The sequence below is a fragment of the Dipodomys merriami genome, unplaced genomic scaffold (genome assembly GCF_024711535.1).
Source record: "Dipodomys merriami isolate MVZ:Mamm:240054 unplaced genomic scaffold, mDipMer1.0.p SCAF_11, whole genome shotgun sequence".
NCBI classification, from domain to species: Eukaryota; Metazoa; Chordata; class Mammalia; order Rodentia; family Heteromyidae; genus Dipodomys; species Dipodomys merriami.
In genome coordinates, this window is record NW_027202382.1 from 17212810 (window position 1) to 17239213 (window position 26404).

A 26404-nucleotide genomic window follows, 5' to 3' on the forward strand; every position below is an offset into this window, starting at 1 on the left:
CTGTGGGATGGCGGTCACTGTTTGCCACTGCAATCAGAGTTCAGCTGAGATGCTTGTGGGCTGCACCGGGTGGTGGTGACACTGCATGTTTCTCCTTTGTCTCTGCTTCTGTTGATGCTGTTCGGGTAGGTGCTGCGGGATGGGCCTCCAGCCACAGGCCTCTGGTGGAGGTGTGGGGGAGGCATCTCTGTGCAGGTTCTGATCACTGGGGGTTGTTTCTGTTTGCACTCTCTGGATCAGCACCAGTACCTTGCAGGTTTTCCGCTCTGGTGTTCTGTGGGCCACCTGTGTAGTTCTCAGATTCCCACCATGGGGCCGGGTGTCTTTGGTGGGAGGGAGCCCCTCTGCTCGGAGAGTGAGGGGTGGGGCTTGGAGGCTCCCGGCTCAGAGGTTTCTCTGTTTGTCGCAATCAGTGGGTCCAACACTGGTACCTCAGCCATCTTCTGCGCAGTGATCTGCAGATGAACCCCTGTGTCTCTGGGGACTCTGGCAGCCCCCTCCGGTCCGGGCTGGCCATGGCTTGGCGTACAGCCGGTAAAGGTTGGGGGAGGGGTCTTCGTGCTTCTCTGTTCTGAAATTCTTCTTTTCCTTTCTTTCTTTTTTTGTTTTTTTTTTTCCACCTCCTGTTTTCTCTGGGTGTTCATCTTTTTGTTGTTGTTGGTCTCTTGGGGAAATTAAGTATTGGCGTTTCCTTACTGTCCTATCGTCATCTTGGTCCCCCCTCTCCCTTTTTGGTTTTAATATTTTGTTTTTTGTGTCACTTAATTGCTGTTCTAGACCTTATCCTTCATTGTGTGCATACTCAATTCAGATATTGATTACTCAATTCACAAACTCTCAGCCTTAACTCCTTTAATTGTAGTATTATTTCTTTATACTTATAGAATTTTTTTCTTGTCAATTGCGGGGCTTGAATTCTGAGCCTGGGTGCTGTCCCTAAGCTCTTCAGTTCAAGGGGACTGCTCTACTGCTTGAGCCAAAGTTCCCCTTCCGGTTTTTTGATGGTTTATTGGAGATAAGTGTCTCATGGACTTTCCTGCCCAGGCTCGCTATGAACCATGTTCCTCAGATCTCAGCCTTCTGAGTAGTTAGGACTACATAGTGAGCCACTGGTGCCCAGCTTTTCTATAATTTTTCTGTTTCATGTCTAGACTTTTTCTCATTTTTCCTTTTTTCTTTATCTCTCTTCTTCTTTCCTTCTATCCTTTACCTCTCTCTGAATTTATGTCTTAATTATCTTCCCTCTCTACTTTTCCCTCCCCACATTCCTCTAATCTTATTTCTCTTCATAATTCTCCCTAAACCTATTAATTTGTGGTCCACTGACTCCTTTGATTTTCTTAGTCCAATGATCCATAATTGTTTGCTATTGAACTAGATTGTATTTGTTGAATGAGATTGTATCTGTACTCATTTTGACTGTGTCAAACAATCTGTGCAACTACAGGCCTCTGGTTGATGCTTGCCTCAAAATAGTGTTCTAGCTCAGAATTGGTTTGGCTATGATATACACAAATAGGCAGAACAAGAAGAAACACAAGAAAAATGGCAAGTCCTGGAATCTCAACTTCCACTCATGGTAATTAGGCAACAGAGCAGTTAATGAATAATCTGGGGAGAGTCCCTAAAATGCTCTACAAACACTACTGCTAAACATGCTGAATTAAAAAATTGAGACCTGCAAAGCTCCTTGTGTGAGCATAATAGGGAAACATGTGAGCATGATGAGGTTAACCAAAGATTAATACAGGTACTTCGCAAGTGTGATGAGACTAACCAAAGATTAAAAAAGAAATTTTGGGAGCTAATCAAAAATTAATACAGAAATAGCCCTAGCAGGGTGAGAATTAAAAAAAAAAAGATTAATGGAGGCATTCGTGCAATCCACAAACAGAAAGCTGGAGGAATCCATGGAGGCCACAAAGGGAATGCTGAATGAAGCCCAACTGAAGGAAAGGGAGTCCAATGAAACTATAATCAATCAACTAAGGGATTTGAGAATGAACACTGAAAACCAAATCAAGGAGGAAAAGAAGTGCTTACAAGATATAAAACAAAGCTCCAAAAAGAATTTGAAGTCATCAAATCTGAGCAATAAGGATGGAAAGGAAATAAAAACCAAAGTAGAAAGTCTTGACAGTAGGTTAGACCATGCAGAAGATCAAATCTCTGGGATTGAAGACAGCCTAGTCCTTATAGAGGAAGAACAGACAAGTATTCAAGACAAATCCAGGAAATATGATAGATTCAATATTTAGAAGACAACATCAGAATGCCTAATTTAAGGTTAATGGGTGTAGAGGATCAAATGAGACCAAGGAAAGGATCCTTAAAGCTTTTAGGAAGAAAAGATAAAGTGAAACCTCTTAGAATAACTTCAGCCTTCTCAGCAGAGACAATGAAAGAAGAGCCTGGAATGATGTATGCCATGCACTAAAGACAAACAACTATCAACCAAGAATACTGTGCCCAGCTAAACTCTCTTCCATAACAGAAGGACAAATCAAAACCTTCCATAGCAAAGAAAAGTTGAAACAATATGTCTGCACCCAACCTGCCCTACAAAAGATACTTAAAATGCCCTACACATAGAAAACCAACACGAACACGACAAAGGCCAAGAAACATCCCCCAAATAGAGAATCCAAGAATCATAAGTAGAACCCAGTTGGCACAGCCCACAAGAAAGTAGATAACATGGCAGGAGCTACTTAGCACCTCTCAATCCTAACTCTCAATATTAATGGACTTAACTCTCTAATTAAGTGACTAGATTGTCTAGTTGGATTAAAAACCAAGATCCTTCTATCTGCTGCCTTCAAGAGACACACCTTACCCACAAAATCACGCATATTCTGAAAGTGCAAGGCTGGAATAAAATCTATCAATCTCATGGCCTCCATTAACAGGCAGGAGTTGCAATCCTAATATCAGATAAAATAAACTTCAAATGAAAATTAGTGACAAATATAAGAGAGTCATTATATACAATTAAGGGACCTCTTCTTCAGGAGGATATTACAATTCTAAATATCTATTCACCAAACAACGGAGTACCCAAATTTATCCAAGAAACACAACTATCCATGAAAGTTCACATAGGTCCAAAGACATTAATTTTTGGGAACTTTAACACACCATTATCCCCACCAGCTGGATCAACCCAGCAAAAACTCAACAGATAAACCTCGTATCTAAACAACTGCATGGATCAACTAGACTTTAACAGACATCTACCGAATATTTCACCCACCAGCATCAGAATACATGTTCTTCTCAACAGCACATGGAACATTTTCCAAAATATACATTTTAGGTCACAAAGCAATTTTGTCCAAATTCAGAAACATTGACATTATGCCCTGCATTCTCTAAGACCATAAGGGAATCAAATTAGAATTCCACACCAAAAGCTGCCAAAGAAAATCCTGTAACACTTGGAGGCTGAACAACACCTGTTGAACCACCAGTGGGTCATGGAAGAGATTAGAAAGGAAATTCAAATGTTCATGATATTTACCAAAAGTGAACACAGAAATTACCAACTACGCCGGGTATCACAGCAAAGGCAGTACTCAAAAGCAAGCTTATAGCTCTGAGTTCCTACATCAGGAAATTGGAGTGTTCTGAAACCAACAACTTAACGAGGCACCTGATTTCCTTGAAAAAGACCAACAAGCTAAACCCCAATCCATTCGATGGAAACAAATAATTTAAATTAAATCAGAATTAAGTGAATTAGAGTCCAAAAAAAACATAAAAAAGAATCACCAAAACAAACAGTTGTTTATTTGTAAAAATTAACAGACCATTAGCAAAGAGAAGAGAAAAAGAAGATAATACACCCAAATAAACTCAGAGATGAGAATGGAAACATCACCACAGAAACAACCAAGATTCAGAACATTATAAGTGAATACTTCTCAAACCTTTATGCTTAGAAGTTTGAGAATCTGGAAGAAAGGGACGAATTTCTAGCAAATATTGACATGCCCAAACTAAATCAAGGTGATTTAAAACAACTTAACAGACCCATATCAAGCACTGAAATAGAAACAGCAATAAGAGACCTCCCTCCCAAGAAAAGCCCTGGACCAGATGGATTTACAGCTGAATTCCACAGGGTCTTCAAAGCATAACTCACACAATACTCCTCCAACTCTTCAATGAGATTGAAAGTGAAAGTTCACTGCCAGACTCTTTCTACGAAGCCATTAAAACCCTCATCCCCAAACCAGGCAGGGGCTCAACAAAGAAAGAGAACTATAGACCCATTTCTTTGATGAACATCAATGCAAAACTTCTCAACAATATTTTTGCCAATCGACTTTAAAAACTCATCAAAAATCATACTTCATAATCATCAGCTTTCATTTCAGGGATGCAAAGCTGGTTCAATATATGCAAATCATTTAATATAATTCATCACATTAACAAGAGAAAGGATACTAATTGCATGATTATTTCAATAGATGCAGAAAAAGTATTTGACAAGATCCAACACCCTTTTATGATGAAAGCTTTGGAAAATCTAGGAATCCATGCAACATTCCTCAATATAATAAAGGCTGTGTATGACAAATCTACAGCCAGCATTATGATGAAAGCTAAAACTTTTCCCTCTAAATACAGGAATGAGATAAGGATGTCCACTCTCTTCCATTCTCTTCAATTTAGTATTAGAATGTCTAACCACAACATTAAGATATAAATATAAAGGGATCCAAATAGGGAATGATGAAGTAAAATTCTCCCTCTTTGCAGATGACATGATCTTGTATTGAAAGAATCCCACAGACTCCACTCCCAAATTACTCAAGCTGAACCAAAACTTTCGCAAAGTAGCAGGGTATAAAATTAACCCTCAAATATCAATGGCTTTTCTGTATGACAACAATGAGAAGAGCACGTCTGAAATCAGGAAAGCAACTCCTTTAGTAATAGCCCCACCAAAAATAAAATACCTAGGAGTTAACTGAAGAAGTGAAGGACCTCTATGATGAAAACTTAAAAAGGAAATCAAAGCAGAACTTAGTAAGTGGAAAAACCTCGCATGCTCCTGGATTGGAAGGATCAACATCACGAAAATGGCAATATTGCCAAAGGCGATCTACAAATTCAATGCAATACCTATCAATATCCCAACCTCATTCTTCAATGAAATAGAAGAAGCAATCCAAAAATTCTATGGAACAATCAAAGACCTGGAGTAGTAAAAACAATCCCTAACAGAAAGAACAGTGCTGGAAGAATATCAATAACGAATTTCAAACTCTACTACAAACAGCTTGGTAATGGCACAAGAACAGACCTCAGGAGCAATAGAATAGAATAGAAGACCCAGAAATGAGCCCACAGACCTATAGCCACCTAATCTTTGATAAGGGAGCTAAAAAAATAGAATGGAAGAAAGACAGCCTCTTCAATAAATGGTGTTGGCAAAACTGGTTAAACACCTGTAGAAAACTAAAGCTAGAGGCTTCTATATTTCCACTCCAGCAGAATCAACTCCAAATGGATCAAAGACCCCAAAGTCAAAGCAGATACCCTGTAAACATTACAGGAAGAAATAAGAGAAACCCTAGGTCTCCTTGGCACAGGGCAGAATTTCCTTAATAAAGACCCAGAAACACAACAATCAAAAAACGGCTGGACCAATGGGATTACATGAAGCTGCAGAGCTTCTGAACGGTAAAGGACATAGCTAGCAAGATCGATAGAAAACCCATGGATTGGGAGACAATCTTTACTAGCCATACAATGGACAAGGGTCTCATAGCTAAAATATACTTGGAACTCAAAAATTTAAATTCCCCAACAACAAATCCTCAAAGAAACAACTGCCTGAATAATAAGTGGGCTAAAGACTTAAGGAGACACTTGTCTGAAGAAGAACTAAGAATGGCCAATAGACACATGAAGAAATGCTCAACTTCGCTAGTCATAAAAGAAATGCAAAGAAATTAGAATAGCTATAAACAACAAATCTAATAACAACAATAAAAGAAATGCAAAGAAATTAGAATAGCTATAAACAACAAATCTAATAACAAATCTAATGGACAAAATAGAACCCTACTTCATTGTTAGTGGGAGTGTAAACTTGTTCAACCACTTGGAAAGCAGTATGGAGGTTCCTCACAAGACTAAACATAGAGCTCCCTTATGACCCAGCAATCCCACTTTTGGGCATTTATCCAAATGATCACAAACAAGACCATACTAAAGCTACCAGTGCAACTATGTTTATCACAGCATTATTAACCATAGCTAAGATATGGAACCAACCCAGATGCCCCTCAGTAGATGAAGGGATCAAGAAAATGTGATATAACTATATATCTATATATTTATATCTATATCTATATATCTATATATATATACACACATATACACACACAATGGAATTTTATGCTTCCATCAGAAAGAATGATGCAGCCCCATTTGTTAGGAAATGGAAAGACTTGGAAAATTTTATATTAAATGAAGTAAGCCAGGCCCAAAGAAACATAGGTCCTAGGGTTTCCCTTATTTGCAATAATATATGTCTAGGTCAAGCAGAAAAGGTAAAAAATCATGTACATATGACCATATAAGTTGATGTTAAGCAAAATCATCCTCAAGATAGGGACACAGAGGTTTTATCTTTCTCGCTGTTGTTTCCAATGTATTTACAATGTACCATGTAACTTTTTTTGTTTCTTTTGTATGTTCTTCCCCCATGGTACAACACCTGTTTTTACTGTATTTGATTTTGGTGCCTACATCTTGTATATACATCTTTCTAATTTGGTGATGGGAAGGGAAATAGCAAAATACTGAAATAAGGATATAGATTATCCCATTATAACAATGGGATGTACAATACACTATGTTGAAAATGAACTTTAGAACTTGGGGGGAGGGAGGGAGGATATGGGAAGGTGGGGGGCGAAGGGATAGTAGAGGAAAAACAAAGGAGGAAGTAACAATGTTCCATAGGAAATGTATCCATTACCTTACTCATGTAACTGTAAACTCTTTGTACAGTATCTTTACAATAAAAATATATGCTAAAAAGATTATGAAAATTTAAAAAGAGTAGGTAGGAAAGAAGTAAGTACAAAGTCACATAGGATACATTCAGAGAAAACTGAATAATGACAATTCTTTAATGTTGACCCTCAGAGAGTCAACTTGCAATAATCATCATAAAAGTAGGAAAATGAGTACATCCCTGTTACTTTTAAAGATTTTTCCCCAAATATAAACAAAATTTTAGTGAGAAAACTAGTATAGACGTGCAGTAGATTTTTACAAAGACATACATTTAATGTTAGGATGGATTTTTTCTCTTAGAACGAGTTTTGGCCCGTATACCATGCAGAGAATTTCTATCTGGTCTCAACAAGATGATGTAGCACTTAGGGAGAAAGATGCAGCCTAACAGGCCAGCACTGGAAGTCAAGATAGAGAAGACCTCCACGGCCACCATGGTTTTCCCCTTGGTGCTGTGGTAGACAGGCAGGAAGGTGACCCAGACACTACAGAACACCATCATACTGAAGGTCAGGAACTTGGCCTCATTGAAGGTGTCAGGCAGGTTTCTAGCCAAAAAAGCCACAGTGAAGCTTGCCAGGGCCAGGGAGCCCAGGGAGCCCAGGACACAATAGAAGGCAGTGGCTGAGCCTTTGTTGCACAGGATGATAATGTGGCCATGTTCTGAGTGTGCATCGGTGTCAACAAATGGAGGAGAAGTGCCCAACCAGATTCCAGACAGAATGAGCTGGATCAGCGTACAGATGGGAATGATGAAGTTAGGCATTCCTGACACCAGCAACCACCGCATCCTTCTCCCTGAAGAAGTGACAGAGAAGGCCAGAACCACAGTAACAGTTTTCGCTAAGACAGTGGAAACAGCCACAGTGAACACAACTCCAAATGTGGTCTGCTGGAGGACACACGTGGCTGTGTTGGGATGTCCAATGAAGAGCAAGGAGCAAAGAAAACAGCAGTTGAGGGAGATGAGCAAGATGTAGCTGAGAGCCCTGTTGTTGGCCTTGACAATGGGAGTGTTGTTGTGCTTGGTAAAAATCCCAATAACAGCAGTGGTTAGTGCAGAGAGGCAGAGAGCTAAGCAGACTAGAGTCATCCCCAGAGGGTCCCTAGAGTCCAGGAAGCTCTCAGATTTCAGCAGGCAGAGGTTTTTCTCTGTGTTGGCATACTGATGATCTGGGCACCTCACACACTGCTCCAAATCTGTAAACAAGTAGGAATTACTATCAGTTGTGCAGTAGTTACCTTGCTTCTCTATCCTTCTCCCAAGAGATTAATTTGCTGAGCTTAACCCAGTGTTCTGTGGTGTTGCTTTCTAAACCAAAGTACAAATTCTATGAAGCATACAATTCAGTGTGAGTCCTGATCGTTTTATCCTCATAAGTTTTCTTATATTTCAGCATTTTCTTGAAAGCATTTCTCATTATCTAAATATGGAAGGAACAATCTACTCCACCTAATTAACATACCATCTGTAATAATCTGTGCTATTCCTTCAGAAACCACATACATCCTGAGAAATATACACATTATATTTTGGACCTGAATATGTAAATTCCAGAGAATCAGATATAATTGATAATCCTCATTATCTTCCCTATATTTCCCCACCTCAATTACACATTGAGCTTTTCAAAGCAAACATGGTGGAATTTGATGGATATTTTCCTGAATCACTACCCTAATTTTGCTAACAGTGACACTTCATAATGTGAGTCTTCTCATCCAGTATAGGCTTCTTATTTTTGTCCTCTCTTAATTTTTACCTCATGTTCGACAATATCTAAAGTCTATCACAATAATTTTCTCTTATGATTTTATCATTTAATAGGTACTAAATAACATTTCTAAAAATACACTTATGACTTATGATTTCAAAGTAGAAATAAATAATTTCTGAACCTTATACTCTTCATTCTTTAGAAATTGAAATGTGTTTTCAAATATGTTTAGAATGTTCTAATAACAATAAAACTATGATCATATACCTTTCTTACAAATTAATGTGTTCTTTCAGTATGCTTCACCCAAAATGCTGCATTTTTCTAGACTTTAGCATAGAATTTATTTCAAGTGGTCCGCTTGAGTTTAACATTTGCTACATAATACATTTTGCCATATTACAGATAATGTTCTAACATGATTTCTGTTGGAATGGATATCAGGAAACTGGTCCACAAAACTTATCTAAATCTTTTATCACTCTGCAGGTGTGACTTTTCTGGCAGGATTTTATCTTTTATAACATGCAAATTCCTACCTAATAAAAGGAAGGCTTTTGTCTGTATATGCTATCTATGGTGGATTGTTCCTATTGTCTACTATTGGTTGAGAAACACTAAGGAGATATGGAGAATGTCTCCAATGCTTACAGACTTACCTGTAGCATTAGAAATCTCATTCTCAAGGCAAGGGATACAATCAAAGCAACAGACAGACTTTCCCTCCTGAGGGGATTTTCTGAATCCAGGACCACAACTTTCACTGCAGACAGACTGAGGAGTCTAAAAAAAAGCAGATTAGTATTGATGACAGACAGGTTACTTATACTTAATATCCTCCAATTCTACTATGTTAGGTATTTTGATCACTCAGAATCAAAATTTCTATGTAGATGCATGTATAAATATGTATATACAATTGGATGATATTATTTCAGGTATTATATCATAATCAAAGAAAAGTGTTTTAAATCCTTCCTTTGTCCGTCTTAATGGAAAAAGTAAGAACTGTTAAGTAACCATTCTTCTTCTTATTTTTTGGGAGGTGGGTGTTGGTCAGGGGGCTTAAAAACACCACTTCTAGTTTTTTCTGCTTATGTAGTGCTGAGTAATTGAACCCAGGGCCTCATGCATGCAAGGCAAGCACTCTACCACTGAACCACCTTCCCAGACTACCATTCTTTTTTTTTTTTTTTTTTTTTGGGTCCGGTCATGGGCCTGAACTCTGGGCCTTGGCGCTGTCCCTCAGCTCTTCAGCTCAAGGATAGCGCTCTACCACTACAGTGCCACTTCTGACTTTTTTCTTTTTACTTATGTGGTGCTGAGGAAGCGAACCCAGGGCCTCATGCATGCAAGGCAAACGCTCTACCACTAAGCCATCTTCCCAGCCCACCATTCTTCTTAAGATGGGAAATCATCTAAAATAAGAAACAACTGGTCAATTGACTATTAATTGAAACATAAAACAATGAATAAAATTAAACATGCTACATTATATATTAACTTTCAAAGTTACTGTGTTACAGTGATATGGAGGTTTGTAACATAGATGATATTTATATTTGGAATACATAAGAGAAAAATATTAAGAAATAACTTGGCAAATAAATATGCTCCATATCGACCCATTAATCAATTACTTCATAAAAACATTTCTATATGGGAAGTTAGTAATTTACATTCTTGCATTATTGATGAAGACAAGAGGAATAAATTCTAGCAAGGTATTTTGTTCATTTATTCCTACTTTAGATCATCATTGTTTGATTCAACACACCTCCGTAAATGAGATGGGCCATTCTATGTTATCATTGGATAGAGATAATTGATGCCCATGTGGTGCATATGGAGAAAAGTTTCCCACTTTCATCACTTGCCTAAGACCTTCTGGAAAATTGCAAAGGTTCACAATGTCATACTCTGCCACCAATTTCTTTGTCTCATCCAAAATCACTTGGTCACCAGCAGGATTGTTGAAATGGATGTTCTTCAGAAAGGGGTGGAGCTAGAAGATATACATCCATCAGGGTGAAGTTAGTCAAAAGTTCACACAGAAAATGGGAAGAAAGAGTATGTATCCATTGACTTTCATTTCTGTTTCAGAATCCATATATAACAGAGTAATGAAGAGAACAAATGAAGGTCTAGGGATGAATAAGATAAAATAATGCTGATAAATCCTAAGACTCAAGTAACTGTTCAACATAACATTTCAAGATAAAAAATCTAGTATGTTCACTGAAATAATCACAAATCATACACATTCCACTGCCTGGCTACACAGATACAGAGATTTTTTTTAATGAGTGATTCCACTGTGTAATTCAATCAAAAAGTTATAAAACTACCTCAATTAGAAATAAAGTATTTCTTATATGAAATATGAACAATTATGCAAAAAATTTTAATTATTGCTTGCCTGTTACAAATTCAAATACAAAATGAATAAGTACAAAATTGAAAGCGTGAGAACGGACGTGTTACAGATAGCTGGAATAAAAACAATAAGTAACAGATTAATTAAAAATTCACTCTTGCCAATGTGTTTTTTCAGGTAAAATTCTACACGGTTTTAAAAATATTTAAAAGCAGACTGGATGATGGTGGCTCACAACTGTGATGCAAACTACTTAGGAGGCAGAGATCTGAGGATCCCAGTTTGAAGCCAGCCTGGACATGAACAACCATGAGACACTTATCTCCAATTACCTACTGAGAAAAACAAGAAGTAGAGTGTTTGCTTAAATGGTCAACTACTCACATTGAGCAAAAGAAGCCCAGGCCCTGAGTTCAAACTTAAGGGATGATCCAAAAAAAAAAACCAAAAACCATCACAGACAGCTAAGCTGAGTAACCTCACTTTCTCTCTCTCTCCTTTCTTTTTCTTTGCTGGTACAGGAGCTTGAAATCTGGGCCTGAGTGCTGTCCCTGAGCTTTTCATCGCAAGGGTGGAGATTTACCACTTGAGCCTCAGTTCCACTCCCAGTTTTCTGAGTGGTTTATTGGAGATAAGAGTCTGAAGGACTTTCCTGCCTAGGCTGGCTTTGAACCTCCAGCTAGTCTCCTGAGTAGATAGGATTATAGCTTTGAGCCATTGGTGCCAGCCATCAGTGGGTCTTTTACAAAATCTGTCTTGACTACCTAGTTTGGTTTGAATGAATCCCTCTTACAATGTCAGTTTGCTGATAGCATTTACTTGCCAGTGAAAATCCTTCACCTGAGAAGGGGAAAACTGAAGTTTTCTTCCATTTCCCACTGGCTGTGCTTCTGCTTGACTAATAAGCATCTCATGAAGGGCCTGAGCCACAGCATACACAGCATTATATATATAGTAACTCTCTTCCATCATGTCCATGTCAAAAAGGTACCTAGGCAACCATTCCAAGGACGCATTGGCTGGACAGTTCTTCCAAGTGATACAGTTAGACTCAGAAAATGTGCACTTAAAAAAGCGAATCCAAACCAAAGCAAGGAAATAGTCTTTTGGGTATTTGGATGGGTTTGCAGTTTTGATAAAATTGTTGAAACCAGAAATCTCTCCATGGTGGTGTGAGAAAATGAGAGGTGCATGGAGTGAATGTAACAAAAAATATTTCATCACATACAGAAATGTACCAAGCGAGTTTATGACCCAGACGGTTCGTAGACTTAAAAAGCTTGTTAAATGAACATTTAACAAGTTGACCATAAACTCATTGTCACCATAAAGGAGAACCACATTTGTGAGTGAATTTCTAATTTTCTGATGAAAGGATACATAATCGGTTCCTTCATGAAAGAAAGAAAGTGGTAGTATGTGTTCAAAAGCTGTACAGATTTTGTGCTTGTTCATCTCTTCTCTCAATTGGGGCAGCATCCACAAACCATTCTCATCTTCTGAGATCAACAGACCCACCCACTTCCAGCTGAAATGAACCATCAAAGAAACCATGGCAAAAGCTAGAGATGTGTCCTTGGGGGCTATCTGATAGACAGAAGGAAACAGGCGATGGTCACTCAGGACAGGATCAAAATGCCCAAAGTTCAGCTAGAAGGAAAAGAGAAAATGTGAAAGTGAGCAATTGGATTGACATAAACCACCTCCTCAGTCCTGATGTGCATTAAGCAACACCTGAAATTATAAAAATGTTTGTTTATCCCATGTTTAGTGGCATCTTCAATTCCTTAGGCCTATGTAGAAAATAAAAGAACATGGTAAGAGATGGAATTATTCCTGTGGTCTGCTATAGGCTGTTGTTACACTAAAGCAAACACATACGGACATCTCACCAAAGGTAGTTCATTTGGAGCATTTATAATTCAGCATTCTTTTTCCAAATTCATCAAAAAACTTGAGATGGCATCAACTAGTCATGCTTTCATCCCTCAGCAGCCCTCCTGTTCTCACCTGTGGAAATCTGTAGAGGTCCAACAATGTTGCATACTGGGAAGAGATTTGGCCTGCTGGTCCAGTCAGTGTTACTACAGTCTGACTTTCTCTCTTACAGTCATAATTCAGGATAAAATCTTTCCCAGAGAGGTTTAAGACAAGATTCTTATACAGCACATAGTATCTTATTCCATGTGAATGGGCAGAAAATCCCATAGTTATATTAGGCAAAAGATGAGGATTTTTGTTGATCTCTTCAACAGCAAAAGCCAAAGCTAGAATAAACTGGTAGTTGTTGAAGTTATAGCTGTAGAGAGGCACAGGAAGTATCTTCAATCTTAAGCATTGACTTGAGGGAATAAATGTTTGTTTAGAAAAGAACATGCATATATTGAAACTTTGCCCCTAATATATTGAATTAGAACATGAGGTTTTGGGGATTTTTTTGTCAGGCTTTGTGGCTTGCATTCTGGGCCTGGGCGCTGTCCCTGAGCTTTTCAGCTCAGGGCCAGCGCTGTACCACTTGAGCCACAGAGCCACTTCTGGTTGTCTGGTGTTCATTTGGAGATAACAGTATTATGGGCATTCCTGCCAGGGCTGGCTTTGAACGGCAATCTCTTATCTCAGCCTTCTGAGTAGCTAGGATTGCAGGTGTGAGCCACCAGCACCTGGCACAATATGAGTTTTAGGGAGGTAATTCATTCTGAGTGAGATCATGAAAGTGTTTCTCATGAATTAGATTTATACTCTCATAAGAGAACAAAGAGAACTTGCATTTCCCCTTTGTCAAATCACTTGTTCTTGAAACATGAGACATTTTCTCATGAATAACTAACCAGTCCATGTCTGAAGGTTGCTCTTTTAAATGCTACAAGAAGCAAAGTAAATCCTATTATCTCGGTAAAGTTGATATTCTTTCTATGTGTTGCAGGATAACCTTACTCAGTTAATGTCTTACGTTGTATGAGAGAGAATCATTGAACACAAGAGAACACATGAGAATAATCCTCTTCTCAGAAAAAGCAAATTAATAAAAAAAAAAAAACAGCTTCCAGAGCAGTAGCAAAATTGTAGGCAGAAGAACTAAATTCTTACTTACTGAAACAATGTGAAATTAGATGCATTGACAAATAGAAAAAGAACTAATTTCCCTTTATTCTACATCCAAATTTATGTTCCCCTATTTATTATATAGAAAGAGAAGTAAATCCAGACCTTTGACTACAAGGCAACATATAAAGCAAACTTGAAGCTATCCGTTTTTGAAAATGCCCCATGTTACTTCTGCCAGAGAAATAACATTAGAATGAGTGCCTAAATTGCTAGTAGGCTAGGAGATTCCAAAGTATCTCCTTAAACTCTTGGCGATGGTGAATAGAATATGAGGATTGGCAGTCAATTTCCTCAGGAGGAAGACATGAAAAGTAATTCACTGTTATTTCTCATAACACTTTTCCAGGACCACTAACTTTAGAAAAATTAACCAACTAAAGGTGTTATAAACAGCAGGAAGATTTGCATTGAAAAATACGTCTTTTCTAAAATCATACTAAAGAAAATTAAGAAAATGAAAAAAATTCTAAGGAAGAATTCAATTTTCTAATATACTATCATACATCAGCAAGTTAATTTGATTTATGGTAATCCCTTAAAGAGAAAGCATAAAAGCTCCATAAGGTGCTATGTTCCTTTTTTGCCTTCATATTTGTAAACATGTGGAATTTATGTAGTCACATCATTTAGAAATATTAATGGTGAAAGACAGACCTTCAAAAACATGAAAAATTCTATTGATGATCCTTTTATTTTTCACCGCAGAAGAGGTTTTTAGGAATCCTAACCAAAGATGATGAAGAAATCACAATAAGTTGGGCCCAGAAAAGACTACATCTTAGGAGATGAACAGAAGAAAGAGAAGAATTAAGCTTCTTCAACTTACCAAATCAATAAGATTCTAACTTAAAAAAATGGAAATGAAGAACAATCATTTCCTAAATCAAAAAGTAAAATCAACAGCAAAAGTGAATTCCCTGAACATATCTCTCTATGAATAGACTAGAAAATGAATATTGATAAAATATTCACAGTAGTGAAAATTATCTACATATTTATGGAGTCCATACCTAAATGCTGGGGTCATTTAATAAAGGAGTAGAAAAACAATGAAAATCTTGTAACTAAAAAAATCCTTGAATGTCCACAGCTATATGGAATAAACAAGTAGTAATACAATGTTTGGCAATATGCGGTCTTAACTTTAACATTGACTCCTAGTACAATTTTAAACTAGACGAGTAGAAGTCATGGAGTTATGCTTCTTGCTCAGGCCTAGACTCCTAATAACTGAAGATGCTGAACTATAAGAAGTGTGACTCAGATATATAGCCTTGGCAGAAAATAATTTCATTATTATTTTATCTAAAAACTACTAAAATTAAAATGAGTCATGTCATAGGCAGAACAAACAACAAAATACAATAGACGGTCCAATAAAACCCACATAGTTGTAAACGTGAATATTGAACACAGCTTCTGTTACTGAAAAATGGCCTCCATAACATGTGGTTCCTCTGAAAATACAGACATCCACCTGCAAAACACTGAAATCTCACGGCACTCTTTCACCAAAGAAAGGATTTATTCAACATTGTTTATACATCTTAATAGGAGACTTGAAAATTTGAAAACAGTAGAGAAGCACAGACGAGAAATCTTTCAGCAAGTAGGCACAAGTAATGACTTTCTGCCTAGGATTCCATAACATGGGAACAATACATACACCTGACATTTTGGAGAGAGGGATGTGGTATGTTTGGACTTTTACCTATTCATTTTCAAAGCTGTGGATTAGCACACATAAAAATACACTTTTCTCAGTAACAATAAGGAAAATATATATGCATTTCTATAAAATGGTTTGTATGCTCATTGTAAACATTTGAAAGTTTCTGGAAGCCTGCCAATTTTAGGAAAATAATTCATAATGATAAGGGAAAAATTTAACTGTTGTGTAAAATACTTGGATTGAGTAAAATGACAGCAGAATCCATAGATACACAGCTATGATATAATAAAAAATGAACAAAACCTTTGGTTCCTATCTGAAAGTTGTATCCATCAGATGGTTACTTTTGAAAATTGTGCAGACAGAATGAATTATTCAATTTCCAAGAACGTAATCTATTTTACAATATACAGTCCTATTTTATATTTATTTGGAGGAAAAATGCAAGCCAAATAATTTCTGAAAAAACATAAAGGTAAGATGAACAGGTATATTGCAGATATTGTAGGGAACCTGAGAAGAAATTGAGCAGTTATTAAAGAGAAGTCATGTAATAAAACATAAAGCCACTTAAGATAAACATTTTATGAATATCTGATAATAAAATATATTTACAAAAGACAGGCTCAAATAATTTCTCCTAAAAAACATTTCTACTTGCCACTGATAAAAGCACATACAGGATAGGGACATTGACATACATTTGTGGCCTGAGGTGTCTATGAAGTCACATGCTCAATGGACCATTAAAATGGGAAAGGGTTCAGAAGGTTTCCTAGAGAAAGAAATATTCTAAGTGTTTGGGGAAGCATATTCCCAAGTCATGAAGTTGTTTTTAAGCTGTTGATTTGATTTGTGCATATAAATGTTCAGATGAGTTCCTAACATTGTCTAATGGATGAATTAGCAAACAGGAAAAAATCTGAGGTATTATGATTGTATTGTGTCAGGTAAAAGTAGGATTTCCCAAGGCAAACTAAGTAAAGAGCCACCTCTCAGGCCTCCAGTGTTCCCTGTGAATAGAGAAATTTATAAAAGACAGCACAAAGCCAAGGCCAACAGCCTCACCTGGCTTCTTCTTTTTCTTTTTGTTGGCCATGGGGCTTGAACTCTGGTCTTGGGCGCTTTCCCTGCACTCTTCAGCTCAAGGCAGCGCTCTACTGCTTGAGCCACAACACCACTGCCAGTTTTCTAGTCGTTTATTGGAGATAAGAGTCTCACGGGCTTTCCTGCCTGGACTGGCTTTGAAACGTGATCCTCAGATCTCAGCCTCCTGAGTAGCTAGAATTATAGGCGTGAGCCACCCGCGCCTGGCTTCACCTGGCTTCTCTAAGCCCTCAGAATACAGGATTTCATAGGCTACCATCACATATAAGTGGAAACTACCTCCTTCACTGGAAAAGAATGCTGCCATAGCTCACCTGATTGTACTGGAAGATCACTGTCAATTCTGCATCTCTCTGTTGCTCTATTAGAAGACCATTTCTGGGCTGTGATAAATTGAATACATGATAATATTTGATATCCTACAGTGCTCATTCTGTATTAATGTTGAGTGACATTAGATGACAGTATGTGCCTGTAATATGAACTCTATTAAATGTTTTGGCCAATATCTGACAAACATCATTTTCTTCCAGTAACTTTCCATCCATTAACTGGTATTCTGAATTCTTGATTCAAATTCATTTTGTCCATGTTGTGCTAAAAATTTAGGAACATGTATTTTATTCATGCTAACCCTCATCACATTCATCCAAATAGCTAAGGGAAAACCTTCATGGAGAAAAGATAAATTTTAGCCACTACCAGACAAAAGTTTTTTACTGCAGGATACATGATTGTCAGACCAGACTCCAGTGACATCCACACACAGAACTTGTACATCTCAAAGTAGCAATGAAACATCCATCAGGAGAAGATACAACATCAATGACATTACACAAATATAAATGTAAAACAGGCATATAAATATTTACTATTAATTCATTGGGAAATGGGTAAACACGGTTCTGTTGGTCCAAAGAACTATATCAAGAAAGTTATGTGTAATACATTAGAAAAGTTCAGTCATGCTCTAAAGCAGATAAGAGATCATCTCTGTTCTGGAACATGAGCAGATACCGCAAAGAAAACTTGACTTCCCACACTGAGAAAAGGATGCAAACAATAGATGTTTCAAGTCATATTTTACTTTCTAATAGGACTGAAATTAGAATGCTAATTTCTGCTAAATTCTGCCATGTAGACTTGTAGGGGTAATCTCCTGCGGTACAATTGGTGTAGATATATAAGTACTGAGAATATATATACAATTAAACCAGATTCAAAGCAATGCCTCCCTTCTTCAGGTTTGACAGAATGTCCTCTGCTATATGAAGCACCACTGATGTGAAGTTCTGACCCAGAATGTATTTGAAAGGGTAGCTGCATCCTTCCAATAAGAATTATTTCTCATACCGATGAGCATCAATATGCTGACCAACAGATAAAATAGAAATCATAATTATGTAAAAAGGTATCTGCTTCTTGATTATGGTGAAGTAAATATTCCTGTACCTTTTTAGTTAAACTCATGCTAATGGCTTTTTCAAGTAGCATTGTTTGAATTGCAATGACACAATGACAGACTAGGTAGAGGCATTACAGTGAGGAGAGTTTTCAATCCTGGAAAGGAAAGCTAAGTCCAAGAAAATTAGAGCTAACACTGTATAAAAAGAAATGTACACATTACCTGACTTAGGAAATGGTAAGCCCTCTGTATATCATCTTTTTAATAGCACTTCAAAAAAGAAATATAGGGCTATTTCTAGTTAAAAATTGCATAGTAGCAAATGGTAGAGATAATAGAGAGCATTAATTGACCAATGGTATGCTCAGACTGAAAATCAAATAGAGAATAAGTATAAAATTCAAAAGTCACTTACCTCACCTCCTCAGTATACCTCTCTGCTTTGTGAGGACGACGTTGTACTGTTACATAGGAGAGGGGGAAAAACCCAGTAATGGACACATCTCCACTCATATATGCAGTCTCCTTCTTGTTGAGTAAGCATTCCTCTTCACTGAGGGAACTGACAAGAAATGGAAGTTGTAGTATAACTGATGTAAAAAGCAAAGGAAACATCATAGAATGGCATGTAAGACCTATTTGTGAACATATATGGATCTTATGATAACCAGCAAATAAGTAAATATGCCATGAATATAAGAATGTATAAGAATATGTTTGAATATGATTTTATTGCCTAGGATTTCCACTCTGGCCCACCCCCATTTCTTTCATGATATCCTGCTCTCTTTCCCCAGACAAATGCTGTGTTCTTTCATCCCTGGGGCTCTACATCTGAGGTCCTATCTCCAAGTCAAAACATGAGATGCAAAATATTTTGATAGTTCCCTTCTCCACTCCCAGGTGCTATAATTTCATCAAGACCAAAGGGTGTAAGACTCCAGAGATGGATGGAAATTTGTTGGAATTGGTCCTGAGGTAGTAGTGAGAAACTTTGCAAATAAAGCCTCATGAGATCATGTAAAAGTTCTGAATCAAAGTTATAAAGGTGCAAGAGAAAGTGTTATTCAAATAAAGGCCCTATCCAAGTCATTGACCATCACTCTCCACAATCAAAGGTGGGGAACCTGCCACACCCATGGCTAAAGCCAGTGAGAGAACATTGCTGGTATGAGCCAAACAGGTATCCGTGCTCATTTGAATATGTGTTTGTGTAATAATCCTTCTCTGTGCCCCAAACAAAGAAAATAGTACAAAAGAAACTCTAGATCTTATCACTCTAAATAGTTTACACACACGAGCCATCAGAAGACTCTATGCACAAAGAACATAGGGATTTTTTTTATTGTGAAAATACCTTACAGATGGGTTTCCAATTACATGAGCAAGGTAATGAGTACATTTCTTCTCAAGCATTTTTGCCTCCTCCTTTGTTTCTCCTTCCCATCCCTTCATATCTGGCTCCCACCCCACCTGTCTCCCCCTCTCTGTGCCAAAGTTGTAAAGTTCTTTTTTCGACACAGTAACTTGTACATCTCATTGTTGCAATGGGTCCACCTGTATCCCTATTTAAACAATTTGTTTTTTTTTTCCCTTCCCCTCCATTGATTATACCAACATAAAATACAGTGAAAACAGGGGTTATACCATGGTGGATGGAAATACAAAGCAACAAATAAATATCTTACAAATATGTTAGCAAGAAAGAAAACGCATTTGAGTCCTTATCTTGGGGTTCATTTTGCCTAACATCTACTTATCTGACAGTTTCTCCTTGTCTGAGACATATACTAGTTATTGCAAATAAGGGAAACCATGGGACCTATGTTTCTTTGGGCCTGGCTTACTTCATTTAATATATTTTTTTCCAAGTCTTTCCATTTCCAAACAAATGGGGCAATGTCATTCTTTCTGATGGAGGCATACAAACATTCTAAAGCAGTGAAGCACTTTTACGTAATGCTGTTCTTTTTGCAACTTGCTGTTGTATGGTTGCCCATCATTTTACCACATGCAAGTGAAAATGGGAATCATGATTTAAGTAATGCCCTTTCCTACATGATGAGATATTGAAGCTGGCTCTTGTATCTTGCTAATACAAGAAACTGATTTGGGTTTTGAGAGTGTTTCCAATTGAATTGTGCACTTTTGGCTCAAGTTTTCTCTAAACTTAACTGCAGCATAAGAAGAGAAATTACTTGTATTGAGATAAACATTCCTTCTCTCTGGCAGCCTCTGCCCTTCCAACATTATTGAGTATTTTAAAGGTAGAACTACAGGTAGAGGGAAGAGAAAAGAAAAGTGAGAGGTAAAGAGAAGTAAGTGAAGGAGGGAGACAGAGAAAGAGAGAGGGACTGTTTAAGAGAGGATTTCTATATGAATTTCTTGTCACAAAGCACTGTCCCCTTCTGATTGAGAAATCCAACTTTGTGCCGTTATTCACCTTGTTCAATTGGCCTGCTCTGAAACTTTTCCAAATGACATGCTGATGCACATGCCCATGGAGTATTACTGGAGCCTCATCCTCTGTCTGTTTAGCTTTAAGCATAGTTCAGTATTGTTTCCTGTAACATGCCTTATTTGAGGGCAAGTACAAATAATATCCCTCCATTAAAGATCGCCTCTCCATTGTCTCCCTTACTTATGGTATACATAGATTTCAGCATTCTGAGTTCTTTGAGTATGGATATGAGACACCCACACAAGGCAAATTATGACATAAAATTTTCATCTATATAGAATTTACACTCAACCAAGAGAACAGCATACACTTAGCATATAGGCAATAGATTTATTGTAGATTCCTGCTACATTAGTTGTTTGGATCCTGCCATTGTACTAGTGTTTAAACTAATCATAGATTCTATCATTCAAGTAGGTTTGCTAATCCCTTTCCATTAGAGTTCTCAATGTCTGCTATATCGTGGAGCATAGAATGCACATGAAATGCTGCCAGCATAATCAAACAAAAAGCACATGACTACATCCAACAATTTGCTGTAAGTCCAGGATGAGAGACCTATGGTCTTTTTCTGTATGTCTTAGTAAATTGTATTTGGAATGGGTATGTGTATAGTAAGTACACACACTTGAAGAATGTATGTAAGGTACACATACACATACAAAAAAAAGTATCCCAACAAATACTGTTTGAAAAAGTAAAATCAGAGAGGAAATAAAGAAGAACATATAAAGATATTTGAATTGGGTCAGAGTTCATTATATCAATGTCTGGAGAGATCACAATGATACCCTTTTATAGTACATACACACATACTAGTTCATAGTTATAATAATTATATTGTGAACAAATTCACAAACCATTCTCACCTTCTGAGATCAGCAGACCCACCAAGCTCCAGCTGAAGTCAACCATCAAGAAAACTGTGTGAAAGGCTAGAGATATGTCTTTAGGGGCTCTTGGATAGACAGATATAAACTGGCCATGGTGACTCCAAAGGATCAATAATCCCAAAGGTGAGATAGAGAATAATTTCTCTTAACATGTATTGTAAACAATAATGTACAGCATATGAGACGGATATTGATATAAATTTGTGTACCCGTGCTATGTATAAATTATCTGACCCAATAGACCACTGATGTTAAAGAAAGCAAACTATGACTAAAAGATTAATGTATTATATAGCAATACATTCTGAAATCCTACTGTTACTTTCTGCACCTATGGATCTGATCATGAACCAAGACATTCCACTGAGCCCCTAACATTTGTCTACTGAATGAATTGGCATGGATATAAAAATCTCAGGTAACAACAAGTGTATTTTTGTCAGAGGCAGATAGGGCTGTGAGTACAAGGGTCTGTATTGGACCACTTCCTGAGCCATCTCATGGATAACGGAGCACAAGAGCTCTTCCAGCAGCCTCACCTTGCTTCTAGGAAGTTCTCAGAGTACAGACTCTGCTAGGATGAAGACCATGTGAGGCAAAGTTCCCATCACATCTGGAAAAGACTGCAACCTGAGCTAACCTGAATATCCCATGAAATCACTGTCAGTCCTGTCACTCTTGTCTTGTCTATTCAATACATACTTCAAACAACTCTGGTATGTGATCATTAATCTATGATGTTAGATCACACATACACAAATTGAATATGATCATGATTAAATCAATTTAGCCAGAGTCCTTTGAGACTCACAATGTCCTTCAGTAATTTTTTCTATTTCACAAATCCTCTCCTGAGCATTTGATACAATTTATTTAGGACATGTTCAAGGTAGAGTACAATCTTTTCATCTACTGCCAAACCTCTTCACAAATATCTATGAGAAAGCCTTCATGGGGAAAATGGTACTGATAAACTTCATAACCTACCAGGTATAAATTTTACTACAGGGAGTCTGAAGAGAGTTGGGTCAGATTTCCATGGCACCCACTCACAAAGCCTGCATATCTGATAATAGCTAAGAAAGAACCACCACCAGCAACCACAGACATCATAGAGAATATAGAAACACATCTACAAAATAGCCAAATACCACTTGGATTTTAATGGAAAAGGAAACAGGGAAGTATTAATAAGAAGGTACGTGTTAATAACATAAGAAGTGCTAATAAAATAAGTGTTAATAAAAAGGTCTAGGGATGGCATGTGAAAAAGATGTAGATTATCTCCTACAGCAGGGAAAACACTGTAGTTTCTAGAGCTTCAGCAGGTGCTCTCAAATCTGTACAGCTACCACAGGCAAAGCTTATCATTCAAGATTCATCCTGTACAAGCCAGAAACGATATTTGATCACACAACCTGCATTGAACAAGAATACTAATCACACAGTCTCTGTAGAATCTTCGGACAGCCACAGGTTTCTTCTTAGAAATTTCCATCCTTGACTGTAACTTTGTTGGGGCCAGGCTATCCTCAAGGCTGAGCCCCACTTTTCTCATCATATTTGTCCAAATGTATCTGAGAGAGCCTTGAGGGGAAAATGTTACTGACAAACTTTACCAAGTACCAGACATACTTTTCTTCTTCCTTGATTTCTAAGGAGAGTCGGACAAGATATCTCATAACCACACACAAATCTTCCGCATCTGGAAGGAACAAAGAAACTGTTGCTAGCACCAACGACATTCCTCAAAGTGTCACAAAAGCATATGAACAAAAACACTCAAATACACTATGTATAATTATGGGAAAATAAACCTAGATAAGGTTGGTAATAAAAGAGATATGCAAATGTTAGTAATAAAAAAGATAAGTAAGTGTCTAAGAATAACATTGGAGAATGGAACAGGCATCATCAAGACATGAAAGAGGTTGTAACTCCTAACATTGCCATCTCTGCTCCCAAATCTGAGCTGATAGCACAGCGAAAGGTTGTCTTACCACACATAAAAAGGTCTACAAACAATCAGTGTTCCAAATGACATGCTACCCTTCTAATAGGAGTAAAAGTAAGCAAAAAATTCCCACAATGGCAGCGATGGGCGGGAGGGAACAATTGGGAAAGAGGGAACAACTGATGATATGCATAACAAAAGAAATGTACATATCACCCAATGTGGAAGAAATAACTGTATTGCAAAGATCATAGAATTCATAAATGTTATAGATCATGTATAGACAATTTGCTCCATGAAAATTACAATGTGTTTGTACCTTTAACTAAGCATCACTATCCCACAATACTGTGAAATTTGGGAAATTATTTAGCCACTTAATCACAATAAAAAATTGGGAAAAAATTCCCTGAATATTTCTTTAAAAGTTTATGAATTGAACACACTGTTGAAGAATTCCTGTGAAGAATATAGAAGCCCAAGGACATCTGTGCAAGTAAAGCAGAATGAGACAGATACATCAACATCTCCTATGATGCAGCCCTTCTCCTGAGTTGATGGAAAGTTCTCTAATACAGGCAGCACGCCTGACCTGAAATGCAGTCTCAGAACTTATGTGAAACAGTAACAGGGGGGTAAGACTACGTGAGGTGGTCATAGCAAATTTCAGGATGTTTTATCTATTAATGTTCCTTACTTATGTTTTATTATCCATAGAGAGTTGTACAGAAGGCTTTACAATTAAATGTGCTAGTTTTTTACTATGATTCACATTGGTCAGTGTCATCTCTCTCATTAATTTACCCATTTCTATGAACACTTCCAATCCTTTCGATTTATTTGGTTCCATTTCTACACATACACATTGACAATTAGAAATGTATTTGCCTGCGCCTCTCTTTTGTGCGTTATCTTCCCTCCTCACCCCTCTCACCCCAACACCTTTTCTAGCTTCCTGGTATTCAATTTGTTAAACTGTTAGTTGGGTCCTTTCTGATCAACTTTCTTTTAAATCTAAGAAGCTCTGATAATGGAACATTCTAGATTTAAAAAACACACAGATTCGATTCAGATATTACTGGTTTTTGTAATATTGGTTTTTCCTTCATTTCCTGCCATATCACTGGAGACACACACCTTCCCAGAGTATATACATCTTTTAGATTTATGACTTATACACTAGGATGTGTATGTGGTGTGTGTGTGTGTGTGTGTGTGTGTGTGTGTGTGTGTGTGTGTGTGTGATGCTCATAGTTGGAAACTGTACTAGGAAAGTAGTTTATAATTGAAGCTGCTATTTATTTTGGAGGCATCAAGATCATCTATCTTGCCAATCTAGCCTTCAAAACCTTGACTCAAAAAGACATGCAATGTTCTAAATGTTACTAGCAAGTATGATCATTCTTTAGTGCCTTCTGCCTGTAATCCTAGCTCCTCAGATGGCAGATGATCACGATTCAAAGCTAGCCTGGGCAAGAAAGTCCATGAGACTATCTCCAATTAATCACCTGAAAACTGGAAGTAGTGCTTTGGCTCAAAGTGATAGAGCCACTGGCCTTGTGTCGAAGAGCTCAGGAACAGCACCCAGGCCCAGAGTTCAAGTCTTATGACTGAAATTAAATCTTAACATGCTTTTTTCTATGACACATGTGCAAAATTGGACATGTATGATTGAAAATGAGTCAACTTGGCAAATGATGGCTAGAAAACTAATAAGGATCCAAGTTTGGAAATACAGTAGTGATCACTCTTTTGTGAAGCGTGTTCCATAGGAAAACACACATACAAACACACATACACAAACACACACACACACTCACAGACATATACACACAAATGACTCTTCTTGCTATATCCTGAACACTTTCCTTCCTCCTATAAGGAGAATATACTGTCTACTTGAATGCTTCTCATGTAGGCAACACCAGGCTGTGAACATCATCAGGGACACTTGGCTGGACATCACCCTGATTGCACAGGCACTAAACTTAACCAGGACTTCAGTCCGGGAATTCACCTGGTTACTCTCATTGGAGTTTTTAGGCTCACTTTTTCACTCTTGTGAAAATACGCTACAGAGGGGTTACAATTATATGAGCAATGTAATGAGTACTTTCCTTATCAAGCATTGTTGCCTCCTCCTTTGTTTCCCCTTTCCATCCCTCCCTATCTGGCCCCTGCCCTGCCTGTCCCCACCACTCCGAGCCAAAGATGTAAAGTTCTTTTTTGGACACAGCGACTTGTACATCTCATTGTTGTAATGGGTCCACCTGGATCCCTGGTGCTGTCCTTGCACTCTTCAGCTCAAGGCGGGTGATCTACTGCTTGAGCCACAGCGCCACTTCTGGTTTTCTAGTGGTTTATTGGAGATAAGAGTCTCACAGACTTTCCTGCTTGGGCTGGCTTTGAACTGTATTTGTCAGATATCAGCCTCCTCAGTAGTTAGGATTACAAGGGTGAGCGACCAGCACCTGGCCTGAAAACATACTTTAAATGTACATATTCCTGTCTTCCCTATTACATTATTTTTTTTTCTCCCAATACCATCTTTTGTAACAATCACTCTACTTCTAAGCATTTTACTTCTTCTAAGCATTTTGTTATTTCAGATGTAATAGCTTAAGAAATACACTCTCTGGGGGGCAGGGAAGGTGGCTCAGTGGTAGAGCACTTG

General features: G+C 37.6%; 1 protein-coding gene across 1 annotated transcript; it reads right to left on the reverse strand.

The window, feature by feature from the left end:
* Positions 1–1649: 1649 nt before the first annotated feature.
* On the reverse strand, positions 1650–23521 carry LOC138817121 (vomeronasal type-2 receptor 116-like). The gene is made up of 8 exons (XM_070007511.1): positions 23412–23521; positions 18838–18984; positions 13144–13474; positions 11974–12783; positions 10534–10761; positions 9416–9539; positions 7329–8238; positions 1650–1683 (listed from the first exon to the last, which is right to left on the reverse strand). The coding sequence occupies exons 1-8, from the start codon at positions 23519–23521 to the stop codon at positions 1650–1652; spliced, it is 2694 nt and encodes an 897-aa protein (XP_069863612.1).
* Positions 23522–26404: the final 2883 nt, after the last annotated feature.

Coding starts and splice junctions, on each gene's coding strand:
- LOC138817121 (XM_070007511.1), bottom strand. CDS start 23,521: ATGTCGTTGGTGCTAGCAACAGTTTCTTTGTTCCTTCCAGATGCGGAA. Junction 10,762..11,973: donor TTCAGTTTTCCCCTTCTCAG/GTGAAGGATTTT, acceptor TATATCTTCTAG/CTCCACCCCTTTCTGAAGAA. Junction 8,239..9,415: donor TGAGATTTCTAATGCTACAG/GTAAGTCTGTAA, acceptor ACTTGTTTACAG/ATTTGGAGCAGTGTGTGAGG.